The following is a 22,024-nucleotide window of genomic DNA, read 5'->3' as shown; positions in this document are numbered from 1 at the left end:
TTTCCACCGTCACATCAGGGATATGCTCGGACGATTGCGGAATGGCGTCAGACATGCTTTTCTGATACAACCCTACCGAGGTATGTTTGGGGAAGCGTGCACGCATCGATAAGCGTGTCCGCGCCTCCCCGGGATCCTATATAAGGACCCCCAGTATTCGACGGAGGTATGCAATCTTGATCACTGTAGCCACAGTAGCGTTACTCTACTATTCTTAATCGCTGTCTGACTTGAGCGTCGGAGGGTCGTCGTCAGGAAACCCCTCCCGGCTCGGCTTCTTTGCAGGTCCGCTGGAGATCCACATCGCCCGTCGAAGACAACGAAGGGTGCCACGTCCCCAGCATCCGTCGACTTAGCACCCGGACAGGATCAGCTACATTTGATTAGATGTAATGTAATCTAGCTTGTAATTGTTGGGGTTGCAAGGTTGCAAACATAGTCCCATATTGGAAACGCATGGGAAAGATCATGGGTTTATAAGAGAAAAGATATCTCCATTGGCATGAGGCCTTTTGGGTAGAGCCCAAGAGCAAAACCATGAGGGCTTAGGCCCAAAGTGGACAATATCATGCAATTGTGGAGATATCTAAATTCTTTTCGATCCTACAAGTGGTATCAGAGCCCGGACTGCCAGAAGGTTTAACCACCGACTGTGCACAAGAGCTATGGTCTGATTGAACCATGTGAGTACAATATTGACCTCGAACAAAGAAAGTGGGGGCTCCTATATTCGGATCAAGAGGACCAGACACCAGGCAGGAAGTCCTAGTTGCGGCTAGGCATGGAAAGTCCTAGTAGGTCGGGTGGACCGAGGGGCAGGAAGTCCTAGTAGGTCGGGTAGACCGAGGGGCAGGAAGACCTGGTGAGTCGAGGATCGGACGTGGGAAACCTATAGTCCTTTGTTTGAGGGGGGGATTGTTGGGGTTGCAAGGTTGCAAACATAGTCCCATATTGGAAACGCATGGGAAAGATCATGGGTTTATAAGAGAAAAGATATCTCCATTGGCATGAGGCCTTTTGGGTAGAGCCCAAGAGCAAAACCATGAGGGCTTAGGCCCAAAGTGGACAATATCATGCAATTGTGGAGATATCTAAATTCTTTTCGATCCTACAGTAATGTAATCAAATTTGTAATGTAATGTAATGTAATTTTGATTACATTACTACGTTTGGTAATGTAATGTATGTAATCTTTAATTACAAGGATGATTACATTCTTTTGTTTGGTGACTATTATTTTTTATAAGTAATGTAATTCGTATTATTATAAAATGACAAAAATATCCTGCGACCTCTACCGATGGTTGTCCCACCTCTGGCGGAGCTTGCGGCAACCAGTGGCCGCCGTCGTTGGCCTCCTCCGCCGGCCGCCGTCGTTGGCCTCCTCCGCCGGCCGCTGTCGTTGGCCTCCTCCGTCGGCCGTCGTCGTTTGCCTCCTCCGCTGGCCACCGACAACCGACGACGGCGACAACTACGGGCGACGACGGTCGGCGGCCGGTGGTGGCCGCCAGCGGTGGTCGGCAGTGGCGGCGGCGGCGGCGGCGACGGTGGCCAACGGTGACCAACGGTGGCCGCCGCCGGCGGCTGACGGCGACGACGGCTGACGGTGGTTGCCGGCGTCGATGACGGCCGACGGCGGTGGACAGCGACGACGGCGGTGGGCGGCGACGACCGGAAGTGGCGGCGGCGGCGGCGGCGGTCGGCGGTCGGCGATCGGCGGTCGGCGGTGGTCACCGACGACGGCGGCCGACAGTGGCGGCCGATGGCGGTGAGCGGCGACGACCGGAAGTGGTGAGCGGCGATGGGCGGCGGTCACGGTGGACTAAGGATATATTCATCTCGTAATGTAATTATATTACATAGTATTTATTTTGTAATCCAGAATATAAAACTTCATTAACTTTTGTAATCTAGATTATATTATATTACAAGTTTAAAATTAAATCAAATAAAATAATCAACATTGTAATGTAATCCTGATTATATTACAAGGTAAATTATATCCTACCAAACGTAGCCAAAATTTTATTGCGTAACAGTTTCATATCAAGCAAGCATAGTCAACAAAGTTACAGATTAAAAGAAAATTGACCGCAAACTTGATACTGCCCAGGATATGTAGTAACAAAATACCATCAAGTTCGGAAATTGCCATTGTTCTAAAGACGGCTCGAGAACTGAGAAGCATTTGTAGAGGATGTAGCTGTTTCAAAAATCTGGAGCCATTCTAAATTTGTACAAGATTGCAAACCGAAGTTTAAATTTAGATGAAGATCAGGCACTAAAACAGCAGCCATGGTAATTTACCTGATGATGTTCATTTATTTCCATCATTGGTGGTTGTTACGCATTCCATTTTTGTCTTCTTCACTATGTTCCATGAGAAGATGAACCATGAGAAAAACTTGTTTCTCAAGATTAAAAAAAAAGGAAGTTGTTACCATTTTATAATTGCCAAATATGAATCAAAAGCAAACATAAGTGTTATGAGAAGTCTAGTTTTTCTTAAACAAATCTGCTTTTTTAGTGCTACAGAGTTAGCCATTAGGGAGCAAATTCAAATCTGATGTATTAGTCGACACAACTAATTTCTCGATGATAAACAACAGAAACGATCATCGTGAAAGTAACTTCAGAAAGAATAATGAAGCCAAAATGGTCCAGGTATGGGAGAAACCCTAAAGAAGAGAAATAAAGCTCAAAGAAAATAAAAAATCAAGATCCAACTAATTCAAATGACGTTTTTGAAGGATCCAATTAGAAATTACACCTCCGAGAAACCAAGGATCATCAAAAAGCTAAACAACCTAGGAAAAAGAGGGTGTTACGCAACCGGAAACTAAGAAAAATTTGGATGAAAATGGAAAAAAAAAAAATTGAACCATGTCTAAAAGCGAACCAAGAAATCGCTAGCCTTTAGAATTAACAGAGCCCAAGTATATTATCAAAAATAAAAATAAAATAAAATAATAATATTAATAATGCTAGGACCAAGTTGAACAATAACAAGCTGGTTAAATTTAATAAAACATATAAAGTATATATTTGGAGGTCAGCACGACCTGGAGAGATTATAATAAACCCTCTAGGATAGTAGTTTTTGTTGGATTTATTTTGGAGATTAATGAATGTAATAAACTGAGGCGAGACTATATATATAGAGAGAGATGAAATTAACTGAATTTCGTAACCCTTGTGTGATTAGCTTGTCTACTGTACAACATTCAAGCTCTTCAAAAATGTCTACACCCTCTATTCATATAAAATCTTATTATGACAAATTTAGGGTTGCAAAATAAATTCTTAAAACTCAAACTTTTCTTCATCTTCATCTTCTTCGGGGAGTGCTCCTCTCTCTGCAGTATCTCTTAGTATAGTAGCAGTCGCATCACTGATGCCGAGGAGGTACTGCAGCCGTGAAAGCTTCTCCGGTTTGGGGATGCTCTTCAGATACGCACAATATAAGTCGGCCAGTTCTTTAGGAGATGACCATGTAAGGGGGTCAGCAGGCACCGCCGTGTCACAGGCCAGCATGTCATTGAGAGAGGATACCTGTGTATGAAAGTTACATTTAATCGCCATTACCAAGAGCAAGGTTAAAGAAAAATATTTGCTACCGGTGTCAAAGCAAATGTAGCAACAATTAAGAGCCTCTAGAAATTCAACAAATATTGAACCCTTGAGTTCCATACCACTCCATCCCGGTTTTTCTGTCTGAGTTGAGCAACAGCTTGGACCAATGTGTTTGCCAGTCTGCTCTTTGCATGCTCCTTTACTATCGCTTTGGCTTTTTCTGCATCTATGCTAAGATCTGAGGGGATCCTCTCGTACACCTCCACTTCTTCAAATACACCTGTGCCAGATGAAAAAATCTCTTCCACTGTTTTTTTGAATAGATTCTCACGCAAGCGTTCCGAGATCATGTTATCCAGGTCAATATTAGCTTCTTTTAGCTCCCGAACCTGTTTAATGCCTATCCTCCCTTGAGCTACGGCAGTTTCGATAGCACGAGACATCTTGGTTGTTGTTATGTTCTTAATTACTTTCTGTGCGTACTCTGCAGGCAATCCCACCTGCTTCTGCACCTCATTGAGCTGCTCGATCCTCGCTTTGGTTAACTGGCCATCAGCTAGAATAATTTCAGCCTGTTTCATGAATGCTTGTTCTGCAAAGTTCCGGTGGACCTCCACTATTTCCTTATCACTCATTCCCAGTATTCCCCCTAGTTGTTTTAGCAGTTGGAATTCTGAATTGTCTTTCTTTGTAACAATCTGAGCCCCAAATGGTACTGCAGTAGTTTCCCCGGTTATGCAGAACAGCAAATAGGTTCTGTAGATCTCAGCCCTGTCTCTTTCAGGCAGGTCATCTCCGAGTGTTATTTCTGTCTGAACCGGCTTGCTTGATTTTGCATCCAGCTCTTTGCTTGGCCTTGTCTTTCTTAGTGTCTGCAGTGACTCCCATTCATCTTCTTCATCTACCGGTTTAGCTTCAACATCGATAGGCTCAGTTGGTGCAACATGCTCTCCTTTAATGTCAGATACCAAATCTGTGACCACCAAGGCATTGAATGCTATTAATTTTTTAAGCTCTTTTGCAGCTTCAGTACGACTGCCAGCACTTTTTGATCGTTGTATGTAGGTGAGGAAGACTTTCCGAACCTACAATAGTCAACGATTTAAAATAAGTGAACTGTAACCTACAAGTTTCTAACTCAAATGCAATACTATCATTTGAGTTGAAAAAATTTTCACTACAAATTTGATGTCGTCCATTGTAAAAGCACATACCGCCTTGCTAGCAATGGCCATGGCAGCCTCAGTTGTAAGCCGCAGACCTTGAGAAGCTTTTCTCACAGAGTTTCTCATGTCATCATCATATCCATCAACGCCTGATGCAATTGCATCTCTAACAGCCTGGCAAGAATAATATGATGGATTGACTATAAATAATAAAGTACAGAAAGATAGCTATAAAATATATTTTAACGGATTGCAAAGATGATACATTGACACAATCACAATGGTTGCTTCCGAATTGTTAACCAATAGCAAATACGAAATATTTCACTAGACTATAACCTCCAAAAAAACAGATATGCAACAAATGCTAGACTATAACTGTAATAAAGAAAATGGATGGCTAAACTTAGGAGGCATGGATTACCAAACATAAACATTAGAATAAACTGACGAAATTTATTTCCTTTGATTTTCAATCTGGCACCAAATGCCATAAACACTAGAGTCAACAGATGATAATTAACTTCCAAATTTTCACAAAATGCTAGTAAATGTATCTTGCAAACTTGGCCCCTTTCAGCCAGCATGTTAGCCTGTTAGGAAAATTTAATCCTTGCTTTAAGTAGCTTTTTTTTTTTCTGATCCTCGCCCACCTGGAATTGAAAGTTGGCAGTCTCTGGATATATGCATCTAACTCAGCATTAAGTATGCCATGGAATGTTTCACAAGTTGCCTTATGTAACTCTAGTCTTGATCCTGCTTCACTTAATTGTTATTTGAACAAAAAGATCAAAAGAAACTTTTGGTAAAAGTTATGTCTTGGTCATGTCAATCAAGTTTTGATAAATCCAAACGTCTCAGAAATAGATATAAAGATAGGAATTTGTCATATGAATCACACTCCGTATACAACAGGAGTCCATTGATGAAAAGAGGCTAGCAAAAGCTTGAACCCACTTTCAAGAACAAGTTAGAGGACAAATAGTTTCATTATTCAAGTAACTTTGTCAAAGGCATAAAAGAAGCTGGCAAGCCATGCTAAAGTGGTTTGACATATCAATGACACTATTTGCCACTGGTGCAAACAAAATGATGTAAGACAAGTAGATGAATCAAGTATGTTTCAACATCAAAAGCATAACCTCATCAGACACTAAAAGGAACATCATGAAATCCTTCTTGTTCAACTACAGGATGCACAGTATGCTAAATGGGATAAAATCCCTTTACTCTAATCGACATTCAGTGTAAGATAGGTGAACTTAACTAAAATGTTGATTAGTTTCTAAGAGAAATAATTATGTTATAATTAACCAAAAGAATTTTGAATCTAGGAACCAGAATGATGTTGGACTTTTTGGGAGCGGAGCAACAGCAGGTGCTAAGATTGCTTGAATTAGAAAATAGACATTCAGGAAAGCTTAAGAGATAATTATAACAGCCAAAGAACCCTCCCTAGGCTGAAACCTTGGCACTTGAGGCAGTTATGCTCAAGAAGATAGAGATGAAGCATATTTGCTAACACTCCTACGTTCTGTTTCAGGTGTGCCTGAAAGAGAACAAATAGTTCATTGCAACTCCCTTTTGTTACTAGGACTAGGGTATGAGTATCCATCACAAATGTAGATCCAAGTGTCTAACATGATTATTTGAAGTCAAATGATCAATGGGGATACTAACTATACAGTTGGAGTGTAGGTTTCCAATTGTTGGAATCCAACATGGATAAAAAGAGGGTAGAAAGTAGTTAGATGAACTGGCCAAGTACCAAAGTGAAATGTAATTATTCTCTTATACTCTGTTGCTGTTACCTCCTCTAAGTTTACATTTTTCCAGGGATGACCAAATGTTGATTTGACTAAATCCAATTTATTATAGTGCCTTCAGGTGCTGCCACTAAACGAGTAAGGAATATGTTAAGAGTGTAGGCCAAGTTAGAGTAGGGATGGCAATTTTCCCTATGGGTTCGAATACCCGTGGGGAAAATCCGAAATGGAGCGAGTTCGGGAAGGCATTATCGGGTTCGGGTTTGGGGATTTTTTAAAACCCCCGCGGCAGACTGGGGCGGGTATGTGGATGTTATCCCCATCTGCGAATCCGCCCCAATATCTCCAATAATAATAATTATTACTAAAATAATCCCCGGGGTTTGGGGATCCGCCCCCATCCCTGCCCCATTGTCATCTCTGTGGTGGGGATGGGGATGGGGGCGGGGATGGGGCTTTAATCCTCGTGAATTCGGGGATGGGGATTCCCCGATTAGGTAGAGACGAGGATGGGATAGGGATTTACTTCGGGGACACGGATGGCAAATCCGTCTCCACCCCACCCCATTGCCATCCCTAAGCTAGAGTAACTTAAATGTGAATCAAATGGTAAAGATGTGGAACAACATCTACCTTCTCAAACAAACGTCCACATATATCGGCGTGTGTAGCATCAACAGTCTCCTGATGAATGCAAAGAAGAACCCTGTAACGCTGTAGTGAAGCAACTTCCTCATCACTCAGTTCACCATCTTCTACGAACTGTTGAAGTTTCTGCCTGTAAATCTCTGCAAGATTAAGTAGACAGAATCAAATGGTCAAACAAAAGAAATGGCTGAATAAATTGCCAAGGATCACAAACAGCAGCAAGCCAAGCATTCAAACTACATATATAATACTGATTTAGTGCACCCATTTTAATCATAGCATCTTCTGAAAGAATTGTTTTTGTTTAAACTGCAGATATGAAAAACTAGGTATATTGTGCAGATTAACATGGAGTGCCAAAAGTAAGGATCCTGATTCACACAGTCAAATTAAATGCTTCACAAATAAAATTAAATATGATCTAGCAAGTATAGTCACTACCAAAAGACATCTTGCAGTCAAAGGACCACCAAAGCAATGTATTCTGCATGCCAATATAAAGAAAGAAATCAAGATTTATGGTGGCAAAGATATCCATCAACTTTGGCTCCTTATAAAGATTACCTAGGAACTTGAGAAGCTCAGTGTTCATTAACAAGCAATACACATAATTTGTATTTCTACTAAGAGTTTTTCAACAAAAGAGAAAACTAAATCATTTCTTGTTGAAGCTAGTATGCTTCATGCTCATCCACAAGCAATTAATTGTCAGGATGAAATAAGTTCCACCCACTTCACCATTTATCAGGCTCCTATCATGAGTCATGAGTGTGAAAGGGCATGTTGAAGCCAGGATGTTCCAGGCATGTCAGGCCGAAAGCCCACATGGACAAGTAATGACTAGTCATTTTTAGGATTGAATGTGGTCTAGCACAAATAACCTTGATAATCTTGCATCATACTTGTGGCTTCAACACACTGGAAATTTTTCTTGTCCTGCCTATCCTTTCTTAGCAATGTAGCTAGCTTAACTAACATACTATAGAAACTATAGCGATATGTAGTTTTTAAAAAAAAATTATAAATTAAGAATATGATTATGCCACATCATATAAATTTCCAAAAACTACCAAGTGAAAATCTTAAATAATAGCAGTAAACACAGGCAACCGTAAACTTACCATGGAAATTAAATTAAATGAAACAAAACTATCCCATTTGTATTAGTGACAGATTTAAAAAAAAAAACCCAGCATATAAATCAATATTTTTTAACCAGACAAGTTTCATACAACATATTATGGAATGTAGAAAGAACAGAGGAAAGGTCGTGTTGCATGCACCGGAGTTCACCAAAAGGCCCGCACCAATAAGAAGAAATTCAAAGAGTTTATAAATAAAAGGCAGAAAAAAAAAACAATCCTATATAAACTAACATCACTGTAAGTAGAGAAATCTGGAATTAATAAATTAATTCAATTACCTTCATGAATCTTGCTAGCATTATTTGGATCAAAATGTAAATCTTCACAAAGGTTTTGAAGGTAGGCAGCTTTGCTAGGAGCTGCATCCAGATCACCACCAGAAAATGCTCGAGCAAGCCTCCTACGATAGACTCTAGAGGTTACATCCAACATGATGTTCTCTGCCTCACGTTTCCCTAGACCAAATATATTCCTCAACTGGTTCAAAGCTGCAAGCTGCAATTTTCCATCACAGGGAACAACAATAAAGCAAACCAATATGTTTTAGGCACAACAATAAATTTTGAACCTGAAAGCAGCAAAAAAATTCAAGCAACATAATTCTGTAGTGTTGGTTTTCTTATGTCCAAGAAATACTACATTAGAATTTTTTGTTGGAGTTGAGAAAGTTAATGTTACACGGAATTCAAGTAATTAATACTGCACCCATAGGACTGGAAAAATATCAAATGACAAATATCTTGAGTAGAATTACACCCATATAGTATAAACTGACAAAATTTTAAATGATTAAATATCTGCTGTGGAATTACACCCATATTACAACACTCATATATAGTATAAACTTAATCCTTCCCCTCAAGCTGGAACATAAATAATAATTGATGTCAACTTGTTTTACAAACTAAAAGAAACCCACAACTGGATACGAAAGTTAACAGAGATGCAATACTAATTCAATGGTTGAGACTTGTAAGACAATTATGCAGCACACTAGAGTAAGTAGATTACTATCTTCAAATGATACTTTGATTGAGTTGATCTGGAGTAAGTGCCAATTTGTTATCTTCAATTCACAACTCAAAAAGGGCATTGTGCAACTACAAGCACGAATGATGCTGATGGATATGTTGTGTGGATGCTTCATGCAGAAACTCAAGAGGTTGTAGATTTTCAGAAGCAGGTGACACAACAAGATGTTCTTTGCTACTCTTCAACAACAGAACATCAACATAGGTTAGATCTCTTCCTGCGTATTCATCCCCAGCATGTCCAGTGTTGCTATGCGTAGTGCAAGAACAACAATGCCATAGTAGTCATCAAATTGATGTCCTTAGTTAGAATAGATATCATCCCATCTCAGGATATCTTTGTGTTTCACCTTCTTTTATATACTTTTGACAAGTTCTTAAAAATCATTCAATTAACTATCAATTCAAACTTATTCTCACTCATCCTAAACATATTTCTTTCAATTTCCGATTATTTCAATGGATTGACAGATTAAGAATTGAACATAATTTCTTGGACTTCAAACCATAGCAGTGCCCTCCAGTTTGAATCCAAGACAGCTGATCCAGATGTGAAATTGTCACTTTTTGTACACAAAAGCCTACTGAGGAGAGTTGTTCATCCAATTGTGTTAGAAAATTTGATTTGAATTATATTAGTATACATTCTAACAGATTAAATGAATAAGAAAGAAGGTTTGCAAGCCTCCATTGGATGGAAAAACAAAGAAGGGTAACAGAAAGCTTAATTCAGATGTTCAAAAGTTGCCCATATTGACGTTTCAAATTAAACAAAAAATACTTTACTGATTAATAGCTATTTGAACCTTTTCCTCTTGGAGACGACCATCTGGAAAAGACTCTTCTGCATAACTTCTATAAAGAATTTTTAAATCATCAAACTTTCTATCACCATCATATTCCCCACCTGATTGGAGACTGAAAGAGTCACAACTACTAGATCATAACGGATCCAATCACAGGAAAAAGGATGAAGCAGAAAGTACCAAGTAAGGATATAGGTCCAACACCAGGAGCAAATTGACCATTTTCATGATGCTTGCTTAGTGATATAAGAGTGTTGTTGAATTCCAAAACCTTATCCAGCTCTTGAACAACATGTGCTATTCCCATGCTGCAAGTATTTGCATATATAGAGATTTTAATTGAAAGCAGAATGAGAAACACCAAAAAATATACTAATTTTTAAGAAAAGATATCACATTTTGAACTCCATAAAAAAATCATCCAATAAAGGAAAAACAAATTTGTAGGCTTGTCTATGTTAGCCTTTCAGGTGGTAGGCGTGTATGTCTTATGTCAACTGGAAGAAAAATGAGAGAAAGAAGCTAAAAAAAATGATTGTATTTTACAAGAACTCTGCACCATAAACGACTTGACTGCTACAAATATCCTTTGACCAACTTGCTAAGGACACATACCAGATATGATCATAGCATTACAATAATAAAAAAAAAGGAAAATGGCATCCATAGGCTGTCCAGAGAATCAAGAAAGCCGACAAAGTGGACAGGCCAGATGACCAGGCAGACAAGCAAGTTAGGTGAGTCGGCAAGTGAGCAGATCATTAGACCAAACAAACAAAGCAAACTTAGGTGAATTGCAGAGACCAAACAAGATTAGGAACTATTTGAGTTGAGTAGAGCAAGTGGATTGAGTACACAGTGAGCTAGCAGACCAAATGGGCAGGAGTTAAGCAGAATACTTCTTATATTACTATCTATGTTCTTATTTCTCACATATTTAATCCCTTAGGAATAACTCTTTCATTCCCTATCAATTCATTCCATGATCTAAATGAATTATTAATCTTCTCAACTTATCCATTCTAATCTTTACCCCCCAAAAGCGTTCGTATATTCTAAGTCGTTAACCAAATCCTATAACCATGGACTTGTGTCTTTACTTGCATTTGCACATAACATTGCGAGTCCTTTGTTATTTTGCAACATGTTTGGATGTGGCATATGATGCACAAATGGATTATAGTTAACCTTATCCAGCTCTTGAACAACTGTGCTCTTCCCCTGCTGAATGTTTGGATTGTTAAATTAACACACATTCAAATAAAATTTTACAACTGGAAGCATAGCAAAGGCTAAAATAAAATCCTCAAATTTACCATGACATGGAGTAAATAGGAATACTAGGAATGGAATAACAAATTTTATCAGTTTAAATCAAATTTGAAAAACCACTATAATGATTCAATTTTAAATAACCTTCGATGTGGAAAAGAAATGGAGCTAATATCACTTCTGATGTAGTGATGTTAGCCATACTCCTGTCTAACCTTGAAATTTACAGTATTAGGCTAGTGACTATCGCTGAATCAGTGGAGCATTAAAGTCAATATGATTACTAGTACAAGAGAAATTTCCTCTGATGGAAGCACATGAAACTAGTTCATAGTTGTTGAAAGCATCTGAGTTATTTACTAAATTAAAACTGATAATCAAAAAATTTCTTTCATCAATTGATTGGCTGGCTCATGTGCTGAAATTGAAAATAGAAATAACTGGACAATAATATACAGTGCATAGTCAAATAAATCTTTAGAATAAACTATCTACAAATTTTCATGTCAGCTTCATTAATATAAAAGAAGACGTGGAGGAAAAAAAAAAGAGTAATATCACATAGAGAGCAATCATACGTAGCATGTGTGCGAGACTTCAAAATTAAAAGTGCTGATGAAATATTTTCTTCAACCAACTTTCTTGTATGTTCCCTGAACATTTCGCCTGCAGTCTGGAGAAAATCATAGTCAAATATTTCAAAATCAAAAGTATAATAAAAGAAACACAACAACACTCCAAGAGGGACAAATATCTGAGGCTGCATATGCACCTTATGATTATAGTTCTGGAATCAAAAAGATTGTTGATAAAAATACTCCATGTGATTGGCATAGACACAACTACTTAATGCCTAATTACTTGGAAAGAGAGAATAGAAGATAAATTAGAAGAGACGGCTTAAAAAAATCTTGTTTATTCAAAAGGAAATTTAGACAAGAAAGGAATTCGGACAGAACAAATCCATGAATATTCTTCCAATTTACTCGTTCCCTAAATGGGAAGAAGGTGGTGGGAAAGTGATTTAAAATCGATTAACATCATGGGTAAAATGGTCTTTCTACAATTTCTATTTCTCTATTTTCTTCCCATGTACAAAATGCAACAGTACAAAATCTTAACATGAGGTTAAAATTGAACTTTCTTCCTCTCCAACTTATCTCCTTGTTTCTATTTTCCCTAGTTTTTCCTTCCCGACAAAACAGGCTAAGTGTGGCTTATAACTTGATAGATTTACGTATTTAATCATGTTCATCTTTAATATATATAAAGCATCTTTCACATATGTGCTTATACCGAACATACAACAACAACAACAACAACCAAGTCTTTTCTCACTAGGTGGGGTCGACTGTATGAATCTTTTTACACCATTGAGCTCTATCTCCTATTATATCATCATCTATATTTAAATAAATTTTATCCTGTTTTATTGTTGCTAACCAAGTCTTTTTTGGTCTTCCTCTTCCTCGTTTGATATGCATGTTTATCATAGTTTCACATCGCCTAACTGGAGCATTTATTGGTCGTCGTACATGTCTGTACCATCTTAAACGTGTCTCTCGAGTTTTTCCTCAATAGATGCAACTCCGGCTTTCTCTCTAATGTTCTCATTTATTATTTTGTCCATCTTCGTATGTCCACACATCCACCTTAACATCCTCATCTCTGCAACTCTCATCTTCTACTCATGTGCTCGAGTCATAGCCCAACATTCAGCTCCATATAACATAACAAGTCTAACTACGGTTTTATAGAACTTACCTTTAAGTTTAAGAGGTACTTTACGGTCACATAAAACACTCGACGCTCCTCTCCATTTCACCCATCCTGTCTGTATTCTATGTAAGACATCTCTCTCAATCCCTCCATCATTTTGTAAAAATGATCCTAAATATGTAAATCTCTTGGTTTCGGACAACTCGTCCTCTCCTATCTTAACAATTGTTTTATTACTTCTAATATTACTAAACTTAAATTCCATATATTCTGTCTTTAATCTACTAAGCTTAAAATCTTTCCCTTCAAGTGTTTCCCTCCGAGATTCAAGCTTAGCATTTACTCCTTCATATGTCTCATCTACCAAAATAATATCATCTGCAAACAACATGCACCACGGTCTTGTGTCTTGAATGTGAAAAATAAATATCAACATAAGAAAAAGTTGAAACATTGCATATACAAAATTTATAATCTTCAGTCCAAACACTTGTCAGAAATAGCGGGTGGCAAAATTAAGATTAAAATGAATTTGCATCTTTTGTCCCCTCAACAGATATCAATTATAGAAACGCTACCCAACGACCATGTTCAAAGATATTATTGGCCAAGGTAATTTAATATTTTAAGCCCCCAAAATGGTAAAGGCTCATCTAGCATCATTGTACATACCTGATCAGAAAGCTTATACAACAGTTGTGACTGTCTAAGATCAATGAGTTGCTTCTCGTCAATATCTACAGATAAAGCATGACACAATAAGTTTCTAGCACTGAACAGCTAACTAGTAAGCAAATGAGTCCAAATATCAGCAATATTCAAAGTTCAATGATAAAGTGATCCTTGTCCACAAAGTAAAATTTTCAATCATGATTACTAAGGTTACCCAAAAAGATGGATAAAAAAAACCTCAGTCTAGATCCCTAAACAGATAGCTAGATAGTTTGGATAATAACTTGTAGAAATCCACCAGAATATGAACCCTGGATGACTGTAGCCATTATGTTTGACTTGCGACCCTGTTTGGTAGTTTAAAATTGAGTGAAAATGGGATGATTAATTCCCTCCACAGTTCCAGTTTTAATGTCTGGATGGACAATTCGAAGTGGAAAAATCATTCTAAGAATGTCTCGTGCTGTTGATTCTATAGTTTAAGTGGAACATTTCATTTCACCACTATGAAAACATTTCTTATCATTTCGCATATGCAGATAAATAAGACTGATGGAGCAGATGAGCCAACCTAATCAAACAAGCCTAACAGGCCAAGAGGATCAACCGGGCAAGAAGGATGGGTAGAGCAAACCAAGCACGCCAAATGGGCCAATGATTTCTGATGTGTGAACCAAGTGAGTCAAATCACAAATGAATCAGGGAATAGTGTTGGATGAATTAAGTTAGCAGGATAGGGTGACCAACTTGGAATAGATTGGTCAAGCAGTTTGTATGAACCAAGTGGCCCAGCGAATTGAATGGACTCAATACACCAGTCAGATTGGACAGAATTCGTGGCTTGAATTGGTTGAATGGATGACGTGCAATGTTGGTTGAGCAAGATGGGTAACCACGCAGAACATGCAACACAAGCAAAGTTGCAAGCCGACAAACTGAACTAGGGGTGTGAATGAATTGGGTCAGGGCGGTTTGTACAAAAATATGACACAACCCGATTTGATTCAAGTTATAAAAAAATCTCCGCATCCAGATCCATCCCCAAAAAAAAATTAAAACCCCAAAACTAAAATTTTCAATTTGTATGGTTTAGATTTCGGTTATGATTAATTTTCAAAGATTTAGGAGAATTAAAAGATTTTATATTTTTTTGAGTATGATACGTAAAAAAATTTATATTGTACAAAGACTCTAGCAATATAATTACAAAAAATATATTAGAATCTATAATATAAAAATTATACAAAATTTACACAATTGAATGCAAGACCTATAATTCATAAAAACTATATACATTAGAACTAAGAATTGTGCATTTAAAACAAAATACAACATCTATTACCAGGTTGTTTGGTTACAATTGCAGGCTACCATAAAAATAAAGTATTCAATAATTCTACACCTCGTATGATTGTGGAACGGTATGAACTCAGGAAGTTGAATGGGAAGTAACACAAATCATAACTATGTAACTTCTCTAAATTAATTAGACTATTAATTAATCTAATAAAGGATTGATATTTGAGAATAAATAACATATAAGATAGGCAACTCTTAATTAGCTAAATGAAATATAAATCAATTGATATAATATATGATATACATTACAGAATCCTGGTTCGGATTAGGTGTTTTGAGGTTTTATATGAAAACTTGAAAACCAAACCAAAACCCGAAACGCAAAATATTGAATCTATGAAACTCAAAAAAAATATGATTTTTTTCAGATCAGTTCAGTTTGGTTTTCAGTTCAATTTGGATATATCAGTTGTTTTTCCCACCCCTAGATCACATTACATGGAATGCACAACCATGTGACCTTGTCAATCCAACCAATTGGGAAACTAGGTGGATTGGGTGGGTTGAATGAACTAAACATGTTGGTAGACTGAAAAGACCAAGTATGTCAAACTGGTTGAATGAGTGAAACATAGAATGAATACTGTCACTTGTCATACCATTACATTGTAACCAAATAAAAGAATACATTGCATGTATCATTCTATTCCATTCCATTCCCTCCTACCAAGCATAACCTAAGTGAGGCTATGAATGTTACACAAACATCTATCCATCAGTAAACATTTGTTCTAAATACAAAAACTATCTGATAAGAAAGTTTCTGTTAGCATGAGAGGCTAAACCAAGATGTCATTATATGCAATAGATACATCAGTAAGTGCAAGGTGATATTTCAGAATAGAGAAACTTAGGTCATTTACCAAACTAACCATTAATTAGTGGCTGGACGTAGGACAAGCACAAAGTTACTAATATTGATCCATACACCTTGCTAGTTTTATGTACAAGATGGATTTTCAGGTTTTTAACTTCTGCTTGTTCACCTTATGATGATAAATGATATGGGAAGATGTACAACTCTGTATCTCAGTAACATATTAGGCTAATAAATTGTCAAAATTGTACCTGACTTGACCTTAAAACTTTATTCAATGCTGCAAAGCAGTTTCGACAGTGTAATAGAGTAGCAATAAAACTAACCATATGACATCCAGACAAGTGAATGAATAAAAAACAGAAAACTGAAGCAAAATTATTAAAATTTTCAAATAAGTGATCAAAGAAAGAGATAAAGCGAAGAATCAATAAGTAGAAATCTTGAATGTGTTACCTTGTCCAATTGCTTTCAGCTTTGAAGCATACAATTTTTGAGCATTGTCTCTGATAGCAATTTCAATCTGGCATTAAACCAAAACATAGGTCAAAACATTAGCTAGCCTAGGAACTCCTCAGAAAGATGGGAAAATTAAAATAAGCTGCAATGGCTTGAATCAATCTTTATGTCACACTTACACAACTAATTTCCACTACTTAGCATACATGCACATCCTTCGACAGTAATGGACAAGCGGAAATGCTCAAAAAAAAAATGATGCAGGAGTAGAATCTTGAGAAGATAATACAGGAGGTTAGAAGACAACAAAAGTGAAAGAAAGGGTTACTGATTGAATAAATGATCTAAGATAACTTCAATTCATAAAACATAACTTAATAGGTTTTGCACTAAAAAAAACATCATGACTCCTCAATTGACGCATACTAATAACCTCCATTACATAAAATAAAATGAATTCTGAAAAAGTTCAAGATCTTGAAATGATATCTTCAAATGTTAGATAGGAAAAAGGGTAACCTACCTCAACAACATGAAAAAGTTCAATGCAAATGTTAAAAACCAGAAGATGATGCAAGATCAATGGGCATTATTAGATATATAGGAAACCTAGTCTAAGGCATGCCTAACTATTGGGACAGTGATTCCTCCTTTGTAGTTAGATGTTATTTTTGATGATTTAGCAATACAACTTACGTTAGGTGTGCTTTTTAATTTGGTGCATCAAGGATGCAAGATTAGCCTTGTCAATTCAACTTAAAGTTTGGACCTGGCAATTGTGAAGATCAAGGATTAGAGGGTTGAAAGGTTGGATTGAGTGGAGTTAGAGCTCACGGAGAGCTCGAATCAAGGAGATGTTTGGACGGCTCGAGGGGCAAAGCCTGGATCAAGGAGCTGAAGAGTTGAAGACATGTGAAAACTCTGATTAAACATGGGTGTGATATTGAGTTTGTTTTTAGGCATGTAAAATAAAATGTATTTGATGTCATGATTGCTTAGTAATGGGTAAGCTACCAAGTACCAAGCACTTCGTTGTTGAAACCTTACGACATTAGGATGTTCCCAAGTCATTGTTCATTGACTAGCACAAGTATTAGAGCTTGTAGAGGCTTATGATTGGCCAAGTTTGTTGGAAGCATGCTAATCGATTGGCCAAGGGCTAGTAGTCAATTGGATTAGGGTTTGGGCAAACAGAATGCTTCTGATCGATCAAAAATCAATTGATAATGTTTTACTAAATGATCGAGCAATCGACTAGATGACTTTTTCAGTTATAGTCGTTGGAGTTCAATGTTTGACTTGGAGCATACCAAGTCGACTAGAGGTTTTCACCAGTCTATTAAAGGCAGCCAAAAGAAATTACTCAATATTCTGACTTCTAGACCAATTTTGAAAGAATGAGTTTATGAAGTACCTGGGAATCAGTAACATTGAAAAGGCGTTTCCAAGGCAGCAGGAACTTCGATGCTTCTCCAAATACAAGTGTTGAAACATAAATAAGCTTCTGGAATGCCTGCATAAACAATTGATTAGCTTTCTGTGTAATTATACAGTATTTTTAAATATAAAAAAATTACCTTGCGTTGCTCTATGTCAGCCTCACGGTCTCCTGTTTCCAACCTTTGCCTGTAAATGTGTCTACCGATCTATGATATAAAAAAAAACATTGCTCATATTTGTCCAAATTGTTACAGATATACAATTAAATAACTTGATGAATCAAGGGGAATACTTAAGAGAGTATTACTTCAACATGAACCAATGCAGCATCTGGATCATCAATGCCAAGAGCGTCTTTAAATTTAATTATAGTCTCAGCTTCATTTCCTTTGAGGTTTTCACTTCCAGGTGGAAGAATAGAAGAAACAAACCTAATATGAAGCACGAAACTATTAGTTTTAACAACAAGAATGGATGTCATTACAAATTCAAGAATTATGAACATTCAACTTCTGTTAGGTTGATATTGCAACATTTGTAATATGCGGAACTACTACACCAGAGAGAATGCAACTAAGATTAATCAACCTCCAATGAAACAAATTGGTAGCAGATGCAAACTTAACAGATTTCATCTATTTTGTACACATGTCACACGACTCACACCTCACTTGAGAAAAAAAAAATGCAGGGTCGAGAATCAGGGTCAATTCTTATCATGGATTCCTTACAAGCACATGTGGGCTCTACGCTTGCCAATATTTTTTTTACATAGTCATAAACACTGACCGCCTAAGCTTGCATCATTTATACTACATTTTGCAATAAGAGATTCGGTAAGATAATTGTCATAATGATCACCATGTTTTTTGGCAAGCATTTTCTCGTTATATTCGCCAACATAAGTCTTTGAGAGCAGAAATTTTCTTCATGAAATATAGTAGTGCAGTATAAGGGCCAAGTAGAACTCTTTGCAGAAACAAATTTTGCACAAAAGTACGGACAAACAAATTTTGCACAAAAGTACGGACATAAAGATTTGAACATTTTAGAGGTTACAAGATGGTAGTAAGGATTTGCACGCTTTAGAGGTTACAAGATTGCTCACCTACTATACAAGTCACGGAGCTCTGCTTTAAATGCATCATCCTGCTTACTAACGCCATATCTGCAGCAGTATATCGAGAATAAAACATAGGATAGTGATAGAATCAGCTAGATAACAACAAAAAGAAAGATCTTCAAGGTTTACGTTCCTACAGACCAAAAAAAATTATCGGATGCACACACGGTTTCTCTAAAAGCCTTAAACCTTGTTCTTCAGCAAAATGATTCAGGATCGAAAAAATCTAACATAAGTTAAGATTACCCAGATCCATCTCAAGAACAACTTCTTTCAATTAGACAAGAACAAGGAAACGAGGACTGAAATCTACAATGACTAACTTCTGCACAATAGCTTCGACTTCGTCCTTGCTTAGATCTGCCGGATCATCATACCCAACCACCAAATTGTGCAGGCTGACCGCCGCAACCTCAGGGACTTTCGAATTCAGTGAATAAGCTGCCGCACCACTGGCAGCTCCAAGGGCCGCCGCCACACCAATCCCCGCAGCTTTAGTTCCTCCAAGACGAACACCTATACCAAACCCGGCGGCAATAGCGATGGCAGTAAGGACAATGGACGATGCAAGCCTTGCTGGAGGAGGAAGGGAGCTAATGACAGCCTGAGGGCCGGACAGCTCCTTCGGACCCCCAAATACAGACGGATCAACGGAAGTCGCAACTGCGGGTGCTTGAGAGACGTAGCAACGCGGAAGGGAGAGGCGGCACCGACGGCAGCGGAGGAGTCGGCAAGATGGTAGGCGTGGGAGAAAACGGCGGGGGGAGGCGAAGGCGAGGCGGGACAAGAGGAGGCGGCGAGATGGAACAGGAGGCGTAGCGATCAACAGTGAGGTTTCCATCGCTGCTTCTCCGGGTTATCCGCCTGCCTTCGGAAGGATAACAGGAGCAGGCACGAGTATACACTACCGAGTAACAGGCCTTCTAAAAGCCCAATAAGAATGCAATTCTTGGTGAACGAAAATGTTCTAGTAACTTCTTTTTGGTAGGATGAAATTGAAGAGAGGGAATGAAAATGAGAATAGAAATGAAACGGATTAAAAAGTACAACAATTGGTCTTGCATTATGGTATGATGTTAAGATTGTTTGGTGAGGGTAATCAATAATGTAATTAGGATTATATTATAATATTTATTATTTTATTTGGTACACTTTGAAAATATAATATAATTTGAATTGATTACAAGACTAACAACACGTAATTCACATATTACATTTCAAATTAAATATTTAACTAAAATTTAAATACTAAATATAATCTTAATTCATTTTCTATACCAATTGGTCATCGGCGTCGTAGTCGTTGACCATCGCCCGCCACTTGCCACTCGTCTTCTTCACCGTTGTTGTCGTCATCGGTCGCTCGGCACCACTACCGCTGCTACCAGTCACCCGCCGCCCACCGTCATTTTTTTTATCATTTTATAATAATACAAATTACATTTCTTATAAAACAATAATATACACCAAAATGTAATCAAAGATTATATACAAGTCTTTTATCAAATGTAGTAATGTAATATGTTGGGATTCAATCAAAGTCCCACGTTGAAAAGATTTGAAAAAAATCATAGGGTTAAAAGGATATAGGATATCTTCATTGAAATGAGGCCTTTTGGGAAGAGCCCAGGAGCAAATTAAGTCATGAGGACCTAGGCTCAAAGTGGGCAATATCATGTCATTGTGAAGATATGTGGGCATCCTTTAGGCACAATAATGGTATTTCATGCGAAGGTAGTAGCAACAATCAGATTTTATCTTACAGATGATGTGATGTATCATGTCATGAACGAACGTGGAGTTATCGGTGGTAGTTTGGCAAAAGTTGGAAAGCCAGTACATGTCAAAGCATTGACAAACAAGCTGTATCTCAAGCAGAAATTATTCGGGCTGAAGATGACAGAAAGAATCGATCTGAGCCAGCACATCAATGTATTCAATCAGATTGTAAGCGATCTGAAGCGGATTGATGTGAAGATCGAAAACGAGGACAAGACGATGATGTTATTGAATTCTCTACCTTCATCTACTACGTACAAGAATTTGGTTACTACTTTGATGTGGGGTAAGGAAACTCTTAAATTGGAGGAGATTACAGGTGCGTAACTAGGTTTTCACCAAAGGAAGAAAACAAGCAATGAAATTTCTCAGGGAGAAGGACTTTTGGTAAATACCAACCAAGAGCGTGGTAGGAGTAAATCTCGACATGGATCAGGTAACAACAACAATATTCATTATAAATTGAGAAAGAAGAAGGTGATCACATGTTATGGTAGGAGTAAATCTTGACATGGATCAGGTAACAACAATAATATTCGTTCTAAATTGAGAAAGAAGAAGGTGATCACATGTTACAAGTGTGAAGGCAAAGGTCATATTAAGAGAGATTGTCCAGAGATAAAGAAACATGTTACAGAGAACAAAGGGAGTTCGGGAAAGTCTACAAACATAGTTGAAGAAGAAAATTCGGAGAGCGATGATGGAGATATGCTATCAGTTATGCCGAGTTCGGAGCAACTGACAGATGCATGAATTTTAGACTCTGCATGTTCTATCATATGACTCCAAACAAGGATTGGTTTGACACCTATAGGGCAGTGGATTTTGGTTCAGTGTTGATGGGAAACGATGCGTCGTACAAAGTTATTAGCATAGGGAACGTCAAAATCAAGATGTTTGATGGTGTGATCAGAACTTTAGGTAATGTCAGATATATACTAGAGCGATCTCTTTTCTCTCTTCCTCTTCTTCTGTACGTTAAAGGTTGAGAGGTGTTGCTCCTTCTTTGTGCAACAATTGGTATCAGAGTCATGGTTTAGACCAAATGCAATGTGGGGTGGCCTTGAATGAAGTTGAGGGTAGGCCGGGAGCAGGTCGAGGTGAATGGATACTTGTAGGGGCAAGTAGGTCAGGGTGATCGGATGCTCACTCGGAGGCCCAAAGCAGGTCAGGATGTCTGGATACTCACGGGGAGGCCTAGAGTAGGTCAGGGTGACCGAATACTTGCGGGGAGATGAGTAGGTCAGGG

General features: G+C 37.9%; 1 protein-coding gene across 1 annotated transcript; it reads right to left on the bottom strand.

The window, feature by feature from the left end:
• Positions 1–3,154: 3,154 nt before the first annotated feature.
• Positions 3,155–19,898, bottom strand: LOC121967644 (protein TIC110, chloroplastic-like). Its single transcript, XM_042517996.1, has 15 exons — positions 19,320–19,898; positions 18,982–19,041; positions 18,181–18,304; positions 18,011–18,079; positions 17,848–17,946; positions 16,431–16,497; positions 13,799–13,863; positions 11,986–12,080; positions 10,316–10,443; positions 10,136–10,236; positions 8,577–8,793; positions 7,139–7,293; positions 4,788–4,913; positions 3,693–4,658; positions 3,155–3,552 (listed from the first exon to the last, which is right to left on the bottom strand). The coding sequence occupies exons 1-15, from the start codon at positions 19,835–19,837 to the stop codon at positions 3,304–3,306; spliced, it is 3,039 nt and encodes a 1,012-aa protein (XP_042373930.1). The 5' UTR covers positions 19,838–19,898; the 3' UTR covers positions 3,155–3,303.
• Between the last annotated feature and the right edge of the window lie 2,126 nt (positions 19,899–22,024).

This window comes from Zingiber officinale, chromosome 3B (genome assembly GCF_018446385.1).
Source record: "Zingiber officinale cultivar Zhangliang chromosome 3B, Zo_v1.1, whole genome shotgun sequence".
In the NCBI taxonomy this organism is placed as follows: Eukaryota; Viridiplantae; Streptophyta; class Magnoliopsida; order Zingiberales; family Zingiberaceae; genus Zingiber; species Zingiber officinale.
This window is presented reverse-complemented; position numbering and strand designations above follow the sequence as displayed.

Coding starts and splice junctions, on each gene's coding strand:
- LOC121967644 (XM_042517996.1), bottom strand. CDS start 19,837: ATGGAAACCTCACTGTTGATCGCTACGCCTCCTGTTCCATCTCGCCGC. Junction 17,947..18,010: donor CTGACATAGAGCAACGCAAG/GTAATTTTTTTA, acceptor TTGTTTATGCAG/GCATTCCAGAAGCTTATTTA. Junction 4,914..7,138: donor GTGGACGTTTGTTTGAGAAG/GTAGATGTTGTT, acceptor TATTCTTGCCAG/GCTGTTAGAGATGCAATTGC.